At 45.0% G+C, this 20,427-nt stretch overlaps 1 protein-coding gene across 2 annotated transcripts in view; it reads left to right on the plus strand.

Moving 5' to 3' along the window:
- Positions 1 to 259: 259 nt before the first annotated feature.
- The window catches only part of SGCG (sarcoglycan gamma), a 31,781-nt gene continuing 11,613 nt past the window's right edge, over positions 260 to 20,427 (plus strand). Inside the window, exons 1-5 of one of the 2 annotated variants that reach the window (XM_084842880.1) lie at positions 260 to 347; positions 14,770 to 14,967; positions 16,914 to 17,015; positions 18,375 to 18,462; positions 19,453 to 19,572. In XM_084842880.1, the coding sequence (XP_084699006.1) occupies positions 14,773 to 14,967; positions 16,914 to 17,015; positions 18,375 to 18,462; positions 19,453 to 19,572 (505 nt within the window). In that variant the 5' untranslated portion in view covers positions 260 to 347; positions 14,770 to 14,772. The remainder of the gene's footprint in view (positions 348 to 14,769; positions 14,968 to 16,913; positions 17,016 to 18,374; positions 18,463 to 19,452; positions 19,573 to 20,427) is intronic. The other variant, XM_084842878.1, reaches the window with a different exon arrangement.

Below are 20,427 nucleotides of genomic sequence, written 5' to 3' on the forward strand. Positions count from 1 at the left end.
TAGTAGTTAATGATTCCATGTTATTGATTATTTTTTCTCCTTCAGAGTAAGGGGAGGAAAAAATCAAGCAAGTGTAAATTCCCTTGAAAATAAGGATTATGTTAAGCCTTTCACTCCTTAAAGCGTTAGTATAGCACTAGCTAATTTGTCATAGATTAAAATTAGCCCTGTCTGTGTTGCCAGTGAAAGGCAGTGGAATGTGAGATGTTGCCAAACATGTAAACAAGTTCAGCCACGCCTGAAATATCTTCCACTCTGGATACAAGTGGAGAAAATCATTCTCTAAGGCAGAAGGAGTCTGGTTCTGATTAGTTCAACAATTTGTGCTGCTTTTTAAATCTTCTAAGGTAAGTCTTTTAGGTATGCTTGACTGTATAAATGCTATGAATTGTAACATAGTATAGTACATTAACAGTTGGGAGGTTTTAACTTGTGCCACTGCTTTCAGTTCTGTTAATCTTCCCTTTTTCCTGCCATTGGACTGTTGTTATCCTAACTTCAAGCACTAAAATTATAGATTATTAATAACTATTTAAACAAGGTAAAAGCTTTAGCTTAGTAAACTAATTTTGTTTCATTACATTACATTACATTACAGGTTGCTGTACAGTGGACTGCCAGTATCAAAATAAGAAGTGTCACTTTATTCTCTTTGGGACAGTCTTGTTTACATAGTATGAACTGTCTCTTTGCCTTGCTAGAAAACCCTGGATTCTTTTGCCTGCCAGTTTTCCTGTTTTGCCCCACAAAATGACTATGACTGCATATTGAGAAAACTATGATCATGTTACTTAATAATGGATTTTACTTACATTTGTCATCTATGGACGTGGGTATAAAATCTTGTATTTTTAATTATATGCGCCTTGAATCCGAATATATATTACAAGCACATGGTATCAGCCACATTTACTACTTTCCATTTGATATATCAGCCACATTTGAGGTCCTCTGAGCTAGACTGTCTAAACCAGAGCTTTCCAAACTGTGTGCCGCGACACATTAGTTTGTCGGCGGCAGTGTGTAGGTGTGTTGTGCGAAATGCAGAAAATTGTGCGGAAGGGCACTGTGGAGCTCCCTTACTCGCGTTTGCTTCCCTTGGCTTCTCCCCCGGAACTTCCTAAAGCAGCTAATGTTAAAGCAGCTAAGGCTTAGCTGCTTTAACATTAGCTGCTTTAGGATCATGTGGTGTCTTGACGTAGGATGCACGTGATTGGCGGTGTTGGAGCAGTACGGTGAGGTACAGGCATGGGATGAAGAGAGGGGAGGGGAGGCGCCGCCTTGGGAGCAGAGCTTAGCCGGCGCCGGTGCAGAGAAGTGGCAGCAGCCACCAGCCCTGCGAGATTTCGAGCGCACCCTTCGCGGACTTCTGCACCGCGCTGCTGCGCGGCCAGGCCAGAGTAGCGCGCAGGTGGAAACGCCGCCTGGGACTGGGACTGCACCACGTGGGCCGTCCGCCATCTTGGCCAGTCGGAACGGAGCTCAGTGGAGGCCAGAAGCCTCAGAATCAGTGTGCTCCCAATCACCCGGGCGAGCGCAGCTGCAGGCTGTCACCCAGTCAGCCCACCTGCTGCTGGCTGAAGGGAGGCCACCCTCCCAAACCCAATGTGGCAAACAGCAAGCCACCCACCATGTGGCACTTATGATTTGATTTCTGCCATTTATCTTTATTTTTACTCTGCTGTAATTGTGGATTAACCACCCACCGGCAGTGTACCACCAGAGAGAGCTGGAACTGGACTCTGGACATAGGCATTGCAAATATTTACAGCAATATAGCCTTGTAGTGCGACATATATATTTACACCATTTTTGTTGGACTTTTGCTTCTCTACTTCATGTGTTTTTGCAGCTGAGTTCCTACCTGGGTCTATGTGTCCTAATATGTATTGTAAATACTTCAGTTAATTTTGTTTATTTTTCACATTTTCTTGCACATATGTACATACTGTTACTCATAAATGACAACAATGTATGTTATTATCTTACAAATCATATATTTTAAAAAATATAAATGAAAGGTTTTCATGAGGTATGTTCTATCCCCATACATTTCGTTATTACAATTTATGTATGTGTCCGTATCTCTTATAACAGGTTAGTTTAACCTCTGGTTTGCTAGTAAAACTGAATTACCGTGTCACGAAATGATGCATGTCTAAAAAGTGTGTCACCAACATGAAAAGTTTGGAAAGCTCTGGTCTAAACAAATGACACACAAGTTTTGTTGCATATCCCATGTGTATAAAGAGGGGATTTGTTTATGTAAGCTTACTTTCATGTATGGATCATCATTGGATAAAATCCATCATAAGTCCTACTTGGAGCAGACTCATTGAAATGAATGTGACAAGTTAGTCGTGACTGACTTAAGTCCCGTTCATTTCAGTGGGCCTACTCTAAGTAAGACTTACGTTGGAGACTTAGGGCGCAATCCTAAGTAGATAGGTGGCCGCCCCCGACCTCGGAGGCAACTGCCTATCCAAAGCAAGGCAGGAGAGGCATGGGGGGATCATTCCCTCTGCGCCTCTCCTGCCTTGCTCTTTTTTGCTAGACAGACGTTTTTGGCCGTCTAGCGGGGGGGGGCAGTGGCCGGGAGAGGAAGCTCCCGTATGACACATTGGATGTGTTGTATGCACAGCTCCGCTCTCCCCACCCTGGAACGCCCCCCAGCCCTGCCCCTTTTCTGTCGCTCCACACTCGTCTTCCGAACGCAGAGGACGGGGCTTCTCCACGCTGCCTCCGAGGCAGCGCGGGCTCTGTGGTCAGTCTCCACGCTGCCTCCGAGGCAGCGCGGGCTCTGTGGTCAGTTTCGAGAATAGTCCATATCCTATGGCCCACTAGACACTCTAGCGGGCCATAGGATTGCTCTCTTACTTAGTCTAAGTACCAGCCTAAGGAGTAATGGAACAAAGAAAATAGGAAACATTTGTTTGCTGTAGTAACTGGGGTAGGATGGGAGTAGGGGCGGGGGTGGACTCCATCATTTGTTTCTTCTCTTAAGGCTTGTTTAGTAAAGGGCTCCCCCCTGCTCCCTCTTGTGTGCTACTTGGCAATAGCAATTCAGCTTTGCATTTTGGAAATGCTCATAGTCAAGATCTGGTGAACCGCTAGACTGTTCCTTAGTTGTGGCGCTGTTACTGATAGTCATTTATGTAAAATATTTTTGCCACGTCTGTCTTCTAAAAAGTGCTCAAGGTGACTTACAGGATTTTTTTAAGAAAGCCAACGAACAGCACAATCCTATGTGTGCCTATTCTGAAGTGTGACTATGCACGTTTTTGAAACAAAGCAAGAACTGGGACCCCTGGGCCAGATACCTCTGAGGGACCAGGCGTCTCTATATCAGAGACTCGTGCTCCCCAGTGCCTTCTTGGCAGTGCAGGCAGGGTTCCCAGAAAGCATGGACAAGGAGGAGATGGAGCGCTAGGCTTCAGGCCAGAGAACTACCCTCTGAAGACCCTCTGTTCTTTAGGAGGAGAACAGAGCCTGGCTGAGGTAGTCTGACCTAGAGCAAGAGCATTCACAGAAGTGACACAGGTTCACTGGCACCTGGGCTTCAGTGTCCTGGCACAGTGGAATCACCTATATAAGCTGCAGTGAAAATGAGGTGTGGCAGGAAGGTGAAGAAGCAGCAGGTGATTGAAAGAAGAGGGAAGCAAGGAAGAAACATCCTACCAGCCTCAAGAGTGTGGTGGAAGTACTGGAACTGTAAGCCCCGGGGGCGTCACATGTGGCAATTCTCCCCTACTTGGAGAGCTAGAACAGAAAGCTGGTTGCCCTGGGGCACTCCCCATAAGCCCAACTCATTAGGACAGTAGCACAGCCAAGAATGAGGTAGGTTATTCCTGACCCTAACCACTGGAATAGACTAGAAGGCAGTGCTTTAGAGACCCTCTAGGGCAACATTCTCTGTGGGCCAAACTCTCATGGAGGTGTGGCAATTTTATTACTTTTTTCTTATTGCAGCTATGAATGAAAATACCAATGTGCATAACTGAAGATGTTGCAAAGGGGATTAAAACATTCAAAGCTTTTGTTGCAAGTGCAGGGTACTCATGCCTCTGTGCCATTCAAAACATACAGTGTCATCCAATGGAAATGAGTATATGGTGAAATGGTTTTCTGAGTATTGCTACAGATTACTGTGGTGGTGATGTTGATTGATTGTGGCACTACTTGCCCTCAGTCCTGAGTTTTGGGACGTTAAAAACACCCCCGTGGATCATGTGATCCCTTTGGTACAATGTGCATCAGGTTTGGCTTATATTAGAACACACACACACACACACCGACTTCCATGTAACATTACAGAGCCCTTATTTTGCTGATTGCCTTATCTATTGGAGGCACAACTGTGCCTCCAATAATTTATCGGTGCAAAGAGTTATACATCTGATTTGGGGTGTTCTCAAGGTGACTATAGACCTCCTCCTGACTGGCCCAGCATGTGGAAAGGAGTGAGGTACAGAGAGCTCCTCTCCACCAACCTAGTGTGCTGTCCCCATCTGTACACTCGGGGATCATCCAATTTCTGTCTACATGTATAGGAAACTCATTCACACAATCTACACAGTTTGTATGTACACATAGTCAATTGAAATCAGACAACCTAACCCTCAACTACAGGTTGGAACAGTATGCCAGGTAAGCGGAGGGAGCTACATAAACAAGATCAGGGGACCAGTTGGACTAAAGAATGGAAGCCCAATGTGAGGTAGGACTCAAAAGCCAGAGTTTACTGAAGCTTGACTTTCTTTTAGATTACTGAAAAGAATATCACTTCACTGTTAAAAAGTATGGTTGTCTGCAAATAGTTTATATCCATATGCACTTCTTAACTTGTTGGTATTCCGATAGCAAGCATTTTCCCATCTTCATTATGTTTTTATATCTTAGTAGCACTAGAGGCTGTGCAAAAATTCACTGCTGCTTTTAACAGTAGTTACTGCAAGGTAAGGTTCATCTTGGTTTTTGTGGTAAAGTTTGTTGGAAAGGATTGTTATGGGAATAGCTGGGCATCAGGTGGAGTTGGTGAGGGAAGCTGGGATTTCTGTCACTTCCCTACGATGGAAGTGCATTGCTGAGAGCTGACATGTGAGAGAACAAGATAAATAAACAATGAAAGAATCTTCTTAATGAACAAATGTAAAGAACTTTGTATTATTTTTTTCATTATCAGCTACCAAACTGAATGATTTCTCTCTGTTTTCCCCCCAAGCCTTTGAACATGCACTTTAAAACCCTGTTGCTGGTAGTTTATCAGAACTAGGGAGGTCAGAGAATTCTGCCATGGATCTCAGTGAGGCCGAATGCACTGGCGGAACGTGGCAGAACGAAGCCCCTCACCCCACCACCCCGCGAAAGGCCCGCGAAACGGAGCACTTACCTGGTGCCGTTCACGCTGCCATGCGAATGGCGGCCGCATCTGCGGCCGCCATTCGTTTCCCCATTTTTGCCATGATAGGCTATGTAAATACTTACGTAGCCTATCATGGCTAATGCAGGGACGCCATTTGTGTCCCTGCGGAGGCCGTGATAGGCTACGTAAATATTTACGTAGCCTATCATGGCAAAAAAAGGGAACGCAAATGGTGGCCGCCATAGCCACCACCATTTGCGTTCCTGTTTTTTTTACCGTGATAGGCTACGTAAATATTTACGTAGCCTATCATGGCAAAAAAACCGGAACGCAAATGGCGGCCGCCGTAGCCGCCGCCATTTGCGTCGGCAGGCTCCGCAAGCCTGCGAATGCACCCAGCCAGTGGCTCCGCAGAGTTGCCGCAGAGTGGAGCCGGCCAAGTTAGGATTTCGGGGGAAGGTGCGGAGCGCCTCCCCCCCACCGCGAATCACCCCCTTCGAAAAGGTAAGTGACTTTCACACCTCCCTAATCAGAACACACTTTAAATAGTAAAGAGAAGGTCTACTCCTGTTAATTCAAAATGTGTAACAGCTGCTGCAACTATTATTAACCAGCAGTGTTGCCTGGCTATTTTCTCAGGGGTTGTCAAAGAAACACATTGCCGTCTCCCAACTTCTTAGCAACTGTGGATCTATTTTTAATCGTTTGTTCAATTTCCAAGCTTGAAAGTAAACAAATATAATGAATATTGTTTTATTCGTGTTGAATAAAATCAAATAAAGCCCGTGCTTTTGAAATATATGGGTATGGCAAAATTCATGGTGGAATGCGAGTGTCTAAAGATACACGTTATACATGATCGCAGACTGACATTAAATTTCAGTCTAGTTTTTATAGAGACATGGTTGTAAAATAAACTTTCAGTCACAGGAGTTATTGAATCAATGAGTTAACAATAGCTGTTCCAGCTCAGTGTTACAAATCATGTTACGCTGGTTTTTCAGATTCTTTACTCCTGTAGTACAAGCACACATGCTGGTACAGATTATTAGCAATGATGTGTAAGGATGTGTTCATACAAGGAGATACTTTAAGCATAATGCTTTAACTTACTGTTCATATGAAAATGGAAGTAAATTACTACCAAGTTCTTGTACTATTCCCATTTATTGCAATGGGACTCAGTGCAGGGGAACATCATTCTGTATGTATATTTGCATGAATACCATATATATTATCTTTAAAATTTTATCTTTAAATTTTAAATTTTGTCTTTAAAATTTTAGTATTAAGTGATACCGTGTTGAGCATATGTTCAATTTGGTTGCAAACCCTAGATTCTGTAATTCTTGATCAAGGTTTAGAGAAAAGACAAAAGATTGTTGTTTCTAAAATTTGGTTGCCGTTAAAACCACTTGGTTTTTAAAAAAAGGTACTTGTAACCTTACTTGGATATTTGGTTGTGAAAATTGCTGAGAATAGTGGTCATAAGTAAATAGGAAATCTGGAAAGAATACCCGTGAATGTCTTATATAAATAAATGGATCTTCTTTCATCTGGGGTCATGTTACGAGTGGTTGAATATTTAGACTTGGATCCTGATTCAGTGGTTTGGGAGATGGTCCACTTTGGCTCCTATGAATTTAGAGTCCATCCGCTTTAACTCAGTATCGAACCTGAACTGAAAATAGTCAGAAGCTTCGTGCCTCCCACTGACTAGGCTATAAAGTTTTTTCTCTTCATCAGAATTGGGAGGTATTTGAAAACATAGTAGTCCCTTAGGAGGGCATTACACCTGCTAAATGTCATAAAAATAGATGCAGTGTTTTTTGGGATATGCACCTTTATATTTTGCATTTTTGTAAAGGAAAGTGGCGGTAACTTAAATTTCTGGTTAGAACTCGATGGAAATTGCAGGAATCCCCTTCTGAGGCAATCTGGCCTGCCAAGTTTCAGAACAATAGCCACAGTGTTTTTTGTTCAAGAGCAGCCTCGACATTTTGAAGGTCTCCAAAAGAGAATGTGCTTATCCTCCTATGTTCTTTGTGGACCATTGCTCTGAAAATGACAGGCAGCCTAGAGGTGTCCCTAAGAAAGAAACCTGCAAAGTTTCAGAAGGATAGGTGCAGCGGTTCATGTGCAAGGGGAATCCCCAATTTGTGTGTGTGAGGGGGTGAGAAATTGATTTGCTCCCCCTTCCCTCCCTCCAAAAGTTTTGTTTTTGTTGTTGTTTTTGTGGCTTGTATTAAAATGGCACATATCATAGAAGTGTCCCTAGGCAAGAAACCTGCAAAGCTTCAGAGGGATAAATGCAGGGGCTAAAGAAAAAAGTTAAGGCTTTTTTCATTGACTAGGTTTGTATGATCATGTTGGTAAAAGAAGCCATTGTGACTTCTCCACCCGCCCCCATGCATGCCGCACATAACGCCATTGGCATAATTACCCACGATATGGTGCAGGTTGCCGTGTTGTCCGAAGCTGGCATGTGGTGGGGGTGCTTTTTACGCATCCTGCAACCAATGACTTGCAGTAGAGGTTATAGACTAGGTAAGAAACCACCCCCGCCCTGCTGCACGCTGGGTTCAGACAACACAAAAACGCCCGTGGCATGCAAGGGGGCAGGGAGAAGAAGCCACAGTTAGGGGTGGACGAAAGTCACTTACCTGTCCTCGAAGATTTCCCGCAGTGGGGGGGAGGTGCTTCGTTGCTCCCCCCGCAAAGTTCAGGCCGGGGGGGGGAGGCTTCCCGCCTCGCCCGGCTGAAATTCAGGCCGGGGGGGAGGCTTCCTGCCTCGCCCGGCCGAAATTCAGGCTGGGGAGGAGGCGCCTCGCCCAGCCGCAAACTAAACAGTTAAAAAAAAAAAACGCCCCCGTGATAGGATACGTGACGATTAACGTAGGCTATCACGGCTAGATCTGCAAAGTCAGCCATGATAGGCTACGTAAATCGCCATGTAGCCTATCACGGGTGACTTTAAAAAAAAAAAGCGCGTACGCAAATGGCGGCCCCCATAGGGAGCCGCCGTTTGCGTTCGTTATTTGGTCGCTGTAGTCTACGTAAATGTTTACGTAGACTACGGCGAAAATAAGGGCAACGCAAATAGCGTTGCCCTTATTTTCGCCGTAGTCTACGTAAACATTTACGTAGACTACAGCGACCAAATAAGGAACGGGAATGGCGGCTCCCTATGGGGGCCGCCATTATCCGTACGCGCTTTTTTTTTTTAAAGTCACCCGTGATAGGCTAAGTGACGATTTACGTAGCCTATCACGGCTGACTTTGCAAATCTAGCCGTGATAGGCTACGTTAATCGTCACGTAGCCTATCACGGGGGCGTTTTTGTTTTTTTTTTCCTTTTATTGAAATGGCGGCGGCGGCCCCCGCCCCTGACGAAGACCCGCCGAACCGCCGGCCGGACCCACCGCCGGGAGGGACATTCGCCAAAGGTAAGTCCCATCCCGGGGCGGGGCGGGGGGCAGGGGGGTGCAGAGAATTTCTCCCCGAAGCTTGTTCGGGGGGCCGAACACGTTGGCGCTCGGCCCCCCGAAGTTTCGGGGAGAAATTCTCCGCCATCCCTAGCCACGGTGACTTCTTTTACCAATGCAATTGTCCGAACACCCTCATAGTGAAGCCTGGTGGCACTGGAAGAATGGCCATCTTGCCCTTTTCCAAAGCACAGTAATTGGAATTCCCGGTAGATCACAAGCTGAATATGAGCCAACAATGTGATGTGGCTGCAAAAAAGGCCAATGCTATTTTGGGCTGCATTAACCAAAGTATAGCTGCCAAATCCTGGGAAGTACTAGTTCCCCCCTACTCAGCACTGGTTAGGCCTCATCTGGAGTACTGTGTCCAGTTCTGGGCACCACACTTTAAGAAGGATGCAGACAAGCTGGAGAGGGTTCAGAGGAGGGCAACCAAGATAATCAGGGGACTGGAAACAAAGCCCCATGAAGAGAGACTGAAAGAACTGGGCATGTTTAGCCTTGAGGAGAGAAGACTGAGGGGAGATATGATAGCGCTCTTCCAAGTACCTGAAAGGCTGTCACAGAGAGGAAGGCCAGGATCTCTTCTCGATCATCCCAGAGTGCAGGACACGGAATAATGGGCTCAAGTGACAGGAAGCCAGATTCTGGCTGAACATGAGGAAAAACTTCCTGACTGTTAGAGCAATACGACAATGGAACCAATTCCCTAGGGAGGTAGTGGGCTCTCCCACACTGGAGGCATTCAAGGTGAGCCTGGAGAGCCATCTGTCAGGGATGCTCTGACTTGGATTCCTGCATTGAGCAGGGGGCTGGACTCAACAGTCTTATAGGCCCCTTCCAACCCTACTACTATTCTATTCTATTCTACTCTAAAACATGCCTTAGAATTAGAAGGTAAACTTGTCAGTCAATCAACCACATTCCTTCCCTCCCCCTGCTCAGTGGTTTTAGAGAAACAAGAGTTAAAGCAGCAGAAAAAAAAATCCATAGGAAACAAAGAACAAAAAAGTCTCTGTGTCTCCTACAACTCTGAAGCACGAGTCATTAACAAAGGTTCATTCTGGAGGACCTTTGGTTCTGTTGCCTTTAGAGGGAAGCCTGCTGCAACTTGGGAAGCAACAGAGCCGACTGAACTGGTCCATTTCTGCTTGGTCTTTGTCCAAAACTGATGCACATCCATGGTTACACTGTTTATTTTTCTTATTGTACACCACCTGGATATGTTATATGACAGACAGTATACAAATATTTGTAAGTAAATAAATAAAATGTTAGCAATTCTTTATGTTAAGTAATAAAAATGAGCTTTAAGGTTAGTTAAAACTCTTTGAAATTTGGCAGTCTGCAGCAGTCCTCAGAATATAAAGCATAATTCAAATACTTGTAAGCCCTTGTGGATATAGTAACATCGAGACACACTGGCTTGTGTACTGCCATTTTGTTTCTTCTATAGAGATTTGCAGAATGAGTTAATTACTTCGCTTTTATTATCTCTCTTGGGATATTCCTCTGATTTCTATGCATCGTTTCTCTTCGTAAGTCAGTACAGTCTGGTGACAGTAAAAGACAGTATCCAATGCTGCTGCTCCACTTTCAACATTGATGTAACTAGCATAAGCAACCTCTAGGAAAAATCGGTTGTCATCAGCATATGCTATTGGCGTTGCGCTAGAGGTTGCTTTTGCTAACGCTAAGTCAGGGGCATAAGCAGAGCGGCAGCATTGGATACTACCCAAAATTAGCAAAATTTTCAGTAGCTGCTATTAAGATAAGGCCACCTATGGTGTTTTGGGTCTTAGGGTTGGATTCAGCACCTGCCTTCCATGGTCATAAGGGCTCTGCTCATGGAAGGTGCCTCTGACAGATTTTCAGAGATTCCTGTTCTCCCCCAGCACCACAGCTCATCCCATTCAGCAGGTTCCACCAACCCTCTGTGTAGCGTTTGCAACAAGCTAGAGGGGCTGATGTGGGGAGGAGGAAGAGAGGAAGTCTGCTTCTACCAGCCCAGGTGCACATGTCTAAATCTGGATCCAACCCTTAATTCATTGTAATTTTGAATTTTCTATATATCTATTGCAATAGTAGGTGGCTAATGTAAATACATTTCTCTGTCTAATTTAAGAATGCAAACTTGTGTCTTATTACTTGGGAGCAAGCCCCACTTTTCCCGCTTTGTTAATACTAGAACCCCAGGTCATCCAAAGAAGCTGAATAGTGGAAGATTCAGGACAAACAAAAGGAAAGGCTTCTTCACGCAGTGCATAAACTATGGAATTCACTACCATAAGATGTAGTGATGACCACCAACTTGGACAGCTTTCAAATTGCACTAGAGAAATTCATGGAGGATAAAGCTAGCTATGGGTACTAGGCATGACGGCTACACATCACCTCCAGTATCAGAAGCAGTATGCCTCTGTATACCAGTTGCTGGGGAACAGGGAGGATGCTATTGCACTAATATTGCACTTCTGCGCTAATATCTTGCTAATATCCTGGATGCCCACCGTGGGAACAGAATGCCGGGCTAGATGGGCCTTTCATCTGGTCTAGCCTGGCTCCTCTTAGGTTCATGCATGATATTTAGCATAAGATCTAGCTCTCATGTAGCTGGTAGCTCTTCCACTGTGCCCTCCTGTCTTGCGGTGCTGCTATTTAATGCCAGATCGGTCTGCAATAAGACCGCACTCATTCACGATTTAATCGTGGATGAGAGGGCCGACCTGGCGTGTATCACTGAGACTTGGGTGGGTGAGCTGGGTGGAGTCAACCTGACTCAGCTCTGCCCACCTGGGTACTCAGTGCAGCACCAACATAGGTTGGGGGGCCGGGGGGTTAGGAGTTGCCGTGGTTCGTAGAACTTCCATCTTTATCACCAGGAGACCACTCCACCTTGGAGCGGGCCTTGAAGGGTTGCACCTGGTGTTGGGCCATAGAGACAGATTGGGGATGCTGCTGGTGTACCGCCCACCCTGCTGCCCAGCATCCTCCCTGACTGAGCTGGCGGAGGCAGTAGCAAGTGTGGTGTTGGAGGAACCCAGGACGGTGGTTCTGGGTGACTTCAACTTCCATGCTGAGGCTGTCTCCAGAGTTCCAGCTTAGGACTTCATAGCCTCCATGACAACCATGGGGCTGTTTCAGTATGTCATCGGCCCAACACATGAAGCAGGGCACACCCTTGATTTGGTTTTTGCTCCAACTTGTGAGATGGGTAGTCTGAAGATTGGGGGGGGCTCCTGGTGAGATTTGAACTTACGGCATTACTCTCCTCCCGTGGGGGTGGGGGACCTATTTGGATGGTCCGCCCTAGGAGACTGATGGAATCCAATGGATTTCTGAATGCTCTTGGGGATTTTCCAGTGGAGAGAGCTGGTGATCCAGCCGAGGCCCTAGCCTCACTGTAGAACAGTGAGATGCGGAGGCCCATTGACATGATCGCACCTGAGTGCCCTCTCCGGCACTGTGGAGCCCGTTCTGCTCCCTTGTATACTGGGGAGCTGCGGTCAATGAAACAGGCTGGACGTTGGCTGGAGCGCAAATGGCGCAAGACTCGAAATGAAGATGACCGAGCATGCTCTAGAGTGCATAATCGTGCCTATTGCGTGGCAGTGCAGGCAGCAAAGGTTTATTTTGCTGCCTCCATTGAGTCCTCAAGTAGCCGTCCAGCGGAGCTCTTCAGGGTGGTCCAGCGGTTGTTAACATCTTCCCTAGTAAATGGGGCCCTGGCCCCATCGAGGCCCCGCTGTGACCTTTTTATATCGCACTTTGAGGACAAAATCACTTGTCTCCACAGCAACCTTGATGCTGTTGCTAGTGCAGTACCAGTCAAGGTGTCTGATGCCACCATCTGCCCAATTTTATGGGATCAGTTCCAGTTGTTACGGCCTGATGATGTGGACAAGATGCTTGCAATAATGCGACCGACCACGTGCCCTCTTGATCCCTGTCCCTCCTGGCTAATAAAAGCTAGCCGAAGAGGTATGACTGGGTGGGTCCACAGAGTGATAAATGTTTCCCTACGGGAAGGGGTGGTCCCTGCTGTCTGTGCAGCCGCTCCTGAAGAAGCCCACCCTGGACCCAACGGTATTAGACAACTACCGCCCAGTCGCAAATACCCCTTTTCTAGGGAAGGTACTTGAGAGGGTTGTAGAGAACCAATTGCAGGCACTCTTGGAGGATACTGATTATCTAGACCCATTTCAGTCTGGGTTTCGTTCTGGTTACGGGACTGAATCAGCCTTGATTGCCCTGATACATGACCTTCATTGAGAGAGGGACAGGGCGACTGCAACCCTGTTAATTCTGCTCGATCTCTCATCGGCTTTTGATACCATTGACCATGATATCCTCCTGGATCAACTCCTTGGGATAGGTATTGGAGGCACCGTGCTACAGTGGTTCCGGTCCTACCTACGGGGCCGATTTCAGAGAGTAACTTTGGGTGACTATTCCTTGGCCCCTTGGCAATTGAGCTATGGGGTGCCGCAGGGTACCATCCTGTCCCCAATGTTGTTTAACATCTATTTGAAGCCGCTGGGAGTGGTCATTAGGGGATTTGGAGCTAAATGCCATCAGTATTATGCTGATGACATGCAGCTCTATCTCCCTGTGACATCTGAATCAGGAGAGGCTGTGCAAGTCCTGAATCAGTGCCTAGACTCAGTAATGGGATGGATGAGGGCCAATAAACTGAAGCTGAATCCTGACAAGACGGAAGCCCTGTGGGTGAGTGGTTCCCGGGTCCGGGAGATAGGCTCATTGCCTGTACTAGATGGGGTTGCACTCCCTCTGAAAGATCAGGTCCATAGTCTAGGGGTACTCCTAGATCCATCATTGTCACTGGAGGCCCAAGTGGTCGCGGCAGCTCGGAGTGCCTTTTACCAGCTTCGGTTGGTTCACCAGCTACAGCCTGTCCTGGACAGGGATAGCCTGACCACGGTGGTAAAGGCATTAATAACCTCAAGACTGGATTACTGCAATGCGCTCTATGTGGGGCTGCCCTTAAGGCTGGTCCGGAAGCTGGAGCTAGTGCAGAATGCAGCAGCTCGGCTGTTGTCGGGAGCTTCCCCTTTTCAGCATGTAACTCCTTTGCTGAGGGAACTGCACTGGCTACCTATTTGCTACCGGGCCAGGTTTAAGGTATTAGTACTAGTGCACAAAGCCCTAAACAACTTGGGACCAGGATACCTGAGAGAACACCTCCTTCCTTACCAACCAGCCTGGTCACTGAGGTCATCAGAGGGCATGTTCCTGGTGGTTCCACATGGACCTATGGCCTGGTTGGAGTCCACCAGGAGAAGAGCCTTCAGTGTGGTGGCCCCCTTCCTGTGGAATTCCCTGCCTTTAGAGGTCAGGCAGGTGCCAACATTGTGTTCTTTCCGGCGCCTCCTGAAGACGTTCTTTCAAGAGGCCTTCCTTGCATGACCAGCCGTGGCTTGTTGAACTCCTCTTCATTGGGATTTGTCTTTTTTAAAAAAAAAATTAAACTTTTTTAAACTCTTAACCATTGTTTTATTCTTATCATGTTGTTCACCGCTCCGAAATCTTCTGATGAGGAGCGGTATATAAATATTGTAAATAAATAAATAAATAAAATATTTACAGCTGACAGCTGATTAAAGAAACCATTAACTAATGTCAATTAATAGATTAATAAATTGATTACATTTTCATGTATTTACATACACTGTTATAGCAGACATAATCTCAGAAGAGCCATTTCCAACGAGAAGGGGGCAACACATCTTTTAAAATGGTGCTTCCCGTCTGCAGCTTTTATAATGACTTGTTTCTTTTAAAAAAAATTGCTGCCCAGTTAATTGATTAGTTAATTAATTAAAAAAAAATTAACCCAATTACTTGGTTAATCTTTGCAACCAAAATATTTTTCATGATTATCTAATTTTCTTTCTTCTTTAGCAGATGGTACGTGAACAGTATACTACAACAACACCAGGTACTAATCTACAGAGACCAGAAACTCAGTATGTTTACAACGTTGGCATCTATGGCTGGAGAAAGCGTTGCCTTTATCTGTTTGTCCTCCTCCTGATCATCCTCGTAGTTGTGAATCTTGCTTTGACAATTTGGATTCTGAAAGTGATGTGGTTCTCTCCAGTAAGTGTCTCCTCCTCTTCCTCCTCCTTCTTCATCTACTCTCTTAGCTAGGGTCTTCTCAGTGATGGGCAGCTGGCTGCCCACTGTGTGAACAGATGCTGGACTAGATGGACCCTTAGTCTGATCCAGCATGGTTCTTGTTATGTTCTCATGGTGCTCTGCTTGTGAATGGCCTTCCCAGGAAATGCTGAGGAATGCTCCACCCTGCTTGTGGAATTACTCCCTGCCCCGCCACAGTTGTGGAATCCTCTCCTGTCATCTGGCACCTAGTCAGATGTCTTTTCAGCCTCAGGAGAAGACGCCACTCCCCATCAGACCTTTTAGTTCTCAGTTTTATCCATGATGTTTCATGCCGCTTTTGTCTACTATCTTTTGATTACGCTTTTGTTTTATTGTGGATTGTGCTTTTTATTTTATTTGCTCTGAAAATATTTTTATTGAAGGCCAGTGTATAAATGATTTAAGTTACAAGATTGTATTTATTATTTATCTCTTCACCTGATCTGTTTATCTGGTTTGCGCCATACTTATTAGCAGCAAATCTAACAATTTTATTTTATCCTATCCAATACCATCTTATTTTAAGGTTGCAATCCAAAACACACTTAGAGTAAGACTCATTGAACTCAGTGCTATGTACTTTTGTGTAAACATGATTTTGCTTGCATTCCTTTAAATTCATTCTTTAATCCTTGAGTGATCTTCATCATACATCTCAATAGGTTAAATTGTTGAGGTCCCTCATTTAGCAAAGTTACAGGAAGCCAGATTCCAGCTGAACAACAGGAAAAATGTCCTGACTGTTAGAGCAATACGACAATGGAACCAATGACCTAGGGAGGTGGTGGGCTCTCCCACACTGGAGGCGTTCAAGACGAGGCTGGACAGCCATCTGTCAGGGATGCTCTGACTTGGGGCTCCTTCACACCGGGCTTTTATCCTGCAATGGAGATCGCTCCTTCACAGAAGTTTGTGGGCTCTTTACATGATGCAGTGACCCTGCCGTGACCCTCCTGCCCTTTGTTCCGTTTTTAAATAGATCGCAGATAATGAGCTATCAAATTACCCTGTTCTATTCCTCTTCAGTTTCCTCCATGAAAAGAGTAAAACGTCAAGAAGAGGAGCGAGATCAATGAAAGACAATGGAAGACTGGATGGGGGGGGGAGCGCATGTAAAGGGAGTCAGTGGTGATCCTGCATTTAAAATGGAAGCAGAAAGGCCCATTTTAAATCCAGGATTTTAGGCTGGTGTAGAAATGCCCCTGGATTCCTACACTGAGCAGGGGGGTGGACTGGATGGTCTTATAGGCCCCTTCCAATCCTACTATTCTGTGATTCTGTGAAAGTGTTAGTGTATTGGTGAAAGATCTAAATCCTTTCATTGAGGAGAGACCATTTAGATTCATGTACATGTAAAGTAGTTGGGGGTAGATGGAGCTGTTTTCAGTCAGCAATATTGCATTGATTACATGTTCAGAAAGGAGAAGGGAAGCAGAGAGACTTAACTCTTGCCCTTCTGCTCTCTCCCAAATGCTGATATATGCAATTACTGCATTTTGAAAAGGGCTCCGTTTGTGCAACACTGACTTGTGGATCAGGGAAGGGATCCATCTGTGCAGCCCCCACTTGCAGTTGTAGTACCTCATCCAGTTAGGGATATGTAGGCAGATGGCTGCTTCTGCACAGCTATGATTTCTAGCCAGATTGGATGCTTTGTGCTGAACCCCATTACTGGAAGATGCCTGTTACAGCCATCTGATGCTAATCTTGCCATCGTTATATTCTGAAACATTTCCCCCCTCCTTTTTTTATTTTTTATTTTTTATCGAAGATGCTCCTCTTGAAGATGTACTGGAAAAGATGGGTGCGGTCCTCTGTAGCGAATTTTAAAATCACTTGAGTGAAAAATACAGTGCTGTTAATGCTTAGGGTTTTTATCATTACAGACTGGAATGGGATACCTAGAAGTTCAAAGTGAGGGACTCCGTCTAGAAGGAGAGTCTGAATTTTTATATCCTTTATATGCCAAAGAAGTTCACTCTAGAAAGGTAAATAAGGCTGCAATACTATACACACATATTTAGTTGTAAGTACAGATATCCATTGCCAGGAGATCCAGCCTTTTTAGGGCCCAATGGATTTCCACAGTGCCCCCGACTTGGCTTGGATTTGTTTCCAGCCATAATTTGTGCTGATTGCTTTACACATTTTTTTAAAAAAAACAGAAATTGCGAGCCGGCCTGACTTCATGAAAATCGAGTTAGGCCATCTTGTGGGAAAGCGAGCTGAAGCCCAGGGAGGCCAAGCTGACAAAGGCTCAGTGAGCTTCATATCCCGGGACGGATTCCTCCAACATCCCTACTCGTAAGTCCCATTGAATTCAGTGAGACTTACTTCTGAGTACTCATGCACAGAACTGGACTTTAGGTCTGAAAAGAAAAATATTTATGAATGATTATATACAGGGTTTAGAGTGCAATCCTATGCATGTTTAGACATAAAAAGTCCTACAACACCCAGCCTTCCCTAGCCAGCCATGCTGCCTGGGGAATGCTGGGAATTGTAGGACTTTTTTTAGGATTGTACCCGTATATGGGTTAAACTCAGCAGCACATTATGGAACTAGAGAAGGAGCTGGAATAAATGTGGATCCCATGTGGATTTGTGTTTCTACACATCAAGCCACACCAGGTGGTGCTTAGACCAGAGCCAAGGCCATGATCCTTGAAGTATGCATTACAGGCAGTGAAGGAAGTGACCGCTCAAGCTAAAGAAGACAATGTGGACAGAACTAAGAAGTTGGCTAGCGATGTTCCAAGCAAAAGGTTTAAAGGCACTCACAAAGGGTCCTCTGCTGCCTCTTGACCTTTCTCCTGCCCCAGTGCCCAGTAACTCACTTGCATTGGGACAGGGCATAGGAACGAGGCAGTGGGGGGCATTCCCCAGGCCCTGTCATAACATCCTATCCTGCCAGTCCCAGAATCCCTGATGGGATGCTAATGTTATGTGTGTAATTTCTTCCAGGGAGAAGACCCTCCAAGGGAAAATACCTTACTGGGCATTCAGGCAAGGGGAAGTAGAGGGCATGCTGCAAGCATTCAAACGGGTGGTTGCTTTTGCAAGTGCCCTGGTCCTGTTCAGATACTCACAGCATATCTGGGAGTGGGAGATGGAGGGTTGAAATAGTGTTAGCAACTAAGGACTGAGGAAATGCAGGGAGGTAAAAAGAGACAGATTGCAGTGGGTGAAAACAAAGCCAGGCATGGAAGGAATTCCAGTCACGCAGCTAGCTTTCCGCACAACGCTGCCAAGATTATCATAGGCAATTGGGAATATGCAAGGAACCACTCCTACAAGAAGTGTCGGAAAGTCTTCTAAATTTGCATTATTTTTTTCCTAAACTCTAGGACTCATCGCTGCTTTTACAATCTACTGATAATGTGACTTTGAATGCACGCAATAGTGATGGGAACGTCACGGGCAGATTAAGTGTAGGTAGGTTTAATCCATGTTTCTTTAATTTGCATTTTAAAAGTTTTAAATATGCAAAGAGATGGACGCTTTCATTGTTTTGATCTCATATATAATCTAGATGCCATACAAATAGCCCTGAATAGTTAAATTAACTAAAGAAAGCAAAGCACATGTTATGCTTTTACTTGGAAAATCAAAATTTGGGCTATTTGCTTTTATCTTGTGTTCTCATTCACAATTTTTTTTCAGGAGTTTAATTCTCAGGAGGATATCAACGTCCTATTTACACAACCATTTTAAAGATATTCAAGATAGTTCTACTGATTGAGATTTTAGTTAGTTAAACTATTTTTATTCCATTCCTCAGCCAAAAAGACACCTAGAGTATCTTACATGCAATCAGTAAAAAGAGACAGTTGTTTTAGATATGGATTAATTAGCAAGGAAGAATACAATCTTATGCACACTTACCAAGGAGTAGTACTCATTGAACACAGTGGGATTTACTTCTGTGAAAACATGAAGGGATTGTACTGTCAGAGGTACAGTAATTCTATACTTATTCATTATATGAAATCTGGAAATCTAACAACAATAACAGGATGATTTGGTCCTCCACTGCATCCTCTCCCTCCCTCCCTCCCTTATTTATTTATTCATTTATTAATTACAATAAGGAATTTTCACAACTGAGCTGCACACATTTTTTGCATGCTAGGTACCACCTAGCTCATCCCCAAGGTATTTTTCTTTACTATTTAGTTTGGAAAAATCTACTTTTCCTGCTAATGAAAGCAAGAAACTTGAGGCCATAAGCAGATGATAAACTTACAGAGCAGTCCTATACTTATCTACTCAGATGTAGTAATTCAGTGGGGCTTATTCCCAGGAAAATAGGTATCCTAAACTGTTTAAACATATGTTGTATCATTGACAGTTTATATATGTAACTTAAGAAGAGATGACTAATAAAAATTATCTTAAAAATATTAATGGTGATGTACTTTTTAGGTCCTGACATGGTACAATTCGATGGTCAGGAATTTCAAATCAACTCTACGGATGGAAAGCGTCTTTTTACAGTGAATGAAAATGAAGTTATAGTTGGTCCAGATAAACTTCGAGTCACAGGTTTGCATGCAAGTCTAAAACAGCACGACATATTCTTTAGGAAATAAACATTTCATGTGAACGTAAAATAAAATCTTTACTGCAGAAAACAGGCAATTAATCAATTCACTGATCATAGGATTAGGGAGCAATCCTATGATCCCTGGGCAAGCGTCCCAGGGACCATAGGATTTTTCGGAGTCCCCTTTCCAAGGTCAGAGACAGCGCTCCGACCTCGGAAGGGGGAGTCGGAGATCCCCCACACCCTTGCAGCCAGTGCAGAAAGAACCGCACTGGCTACCCTCCAAGATTGGAAAAGCCACCTCGGAGGAGGAAAGAGGTGTTCCAGTGGGCGGGAGGGGAGGAAACTGGAGAGATCAGGATACAAGTTATCCTTTCCCTCTTCCAGCCTCCTTCCCTCCCCTTCTAAAGCACCCCCATTAGATGGGCTACAATCTGCAGCACGGGAGGACAGGGAGGCAAAGCTTGCCATCGCCACTCCTCCCACCCTGCATTGGGTGATCAGATGCCTCCGAGTTTGGGGGCTTCTGATCACCAAGGGCGCAATCGGTAGGATTGTGCCCTTAATATGAGAACTTTCTATAGCATTTTATTTACTGCTGGTTGCTATTTTAGTTAAAGTGTCATTCATCTTCAAAATTGTACCCATATTCATGCATGGGTATATTTATATTAATTGAAATTAAAAGACGCTTGCTCCTTGGGAGGAAAGCTATGGCCAACCTAGACAGCATAGTAAGAAGCAGAGACATCACCTTGCCGACAAAGGTCCGTCTAATCAAAGCTATGGTTTTCCCAGTAGTAATGTATGGCTGTGAGAGCTGGACTATAAGGAAGGCTGAGCGCCGAAGAATT

This window comes from Heloderma suspectum, chromosome 3, assembly GCF_057233095.1.
Source record: "Heloderma suspectum isolate Gila_16-S chromosome 3, 16-S_ref, whole genome shotgun sequence".
Lineage (NCBI taxonomy): Eukaryota > Metazoa > Chordata > Lepidosauria > Squamata > Helodermatidae > Heloderma > Heloderma suspectum.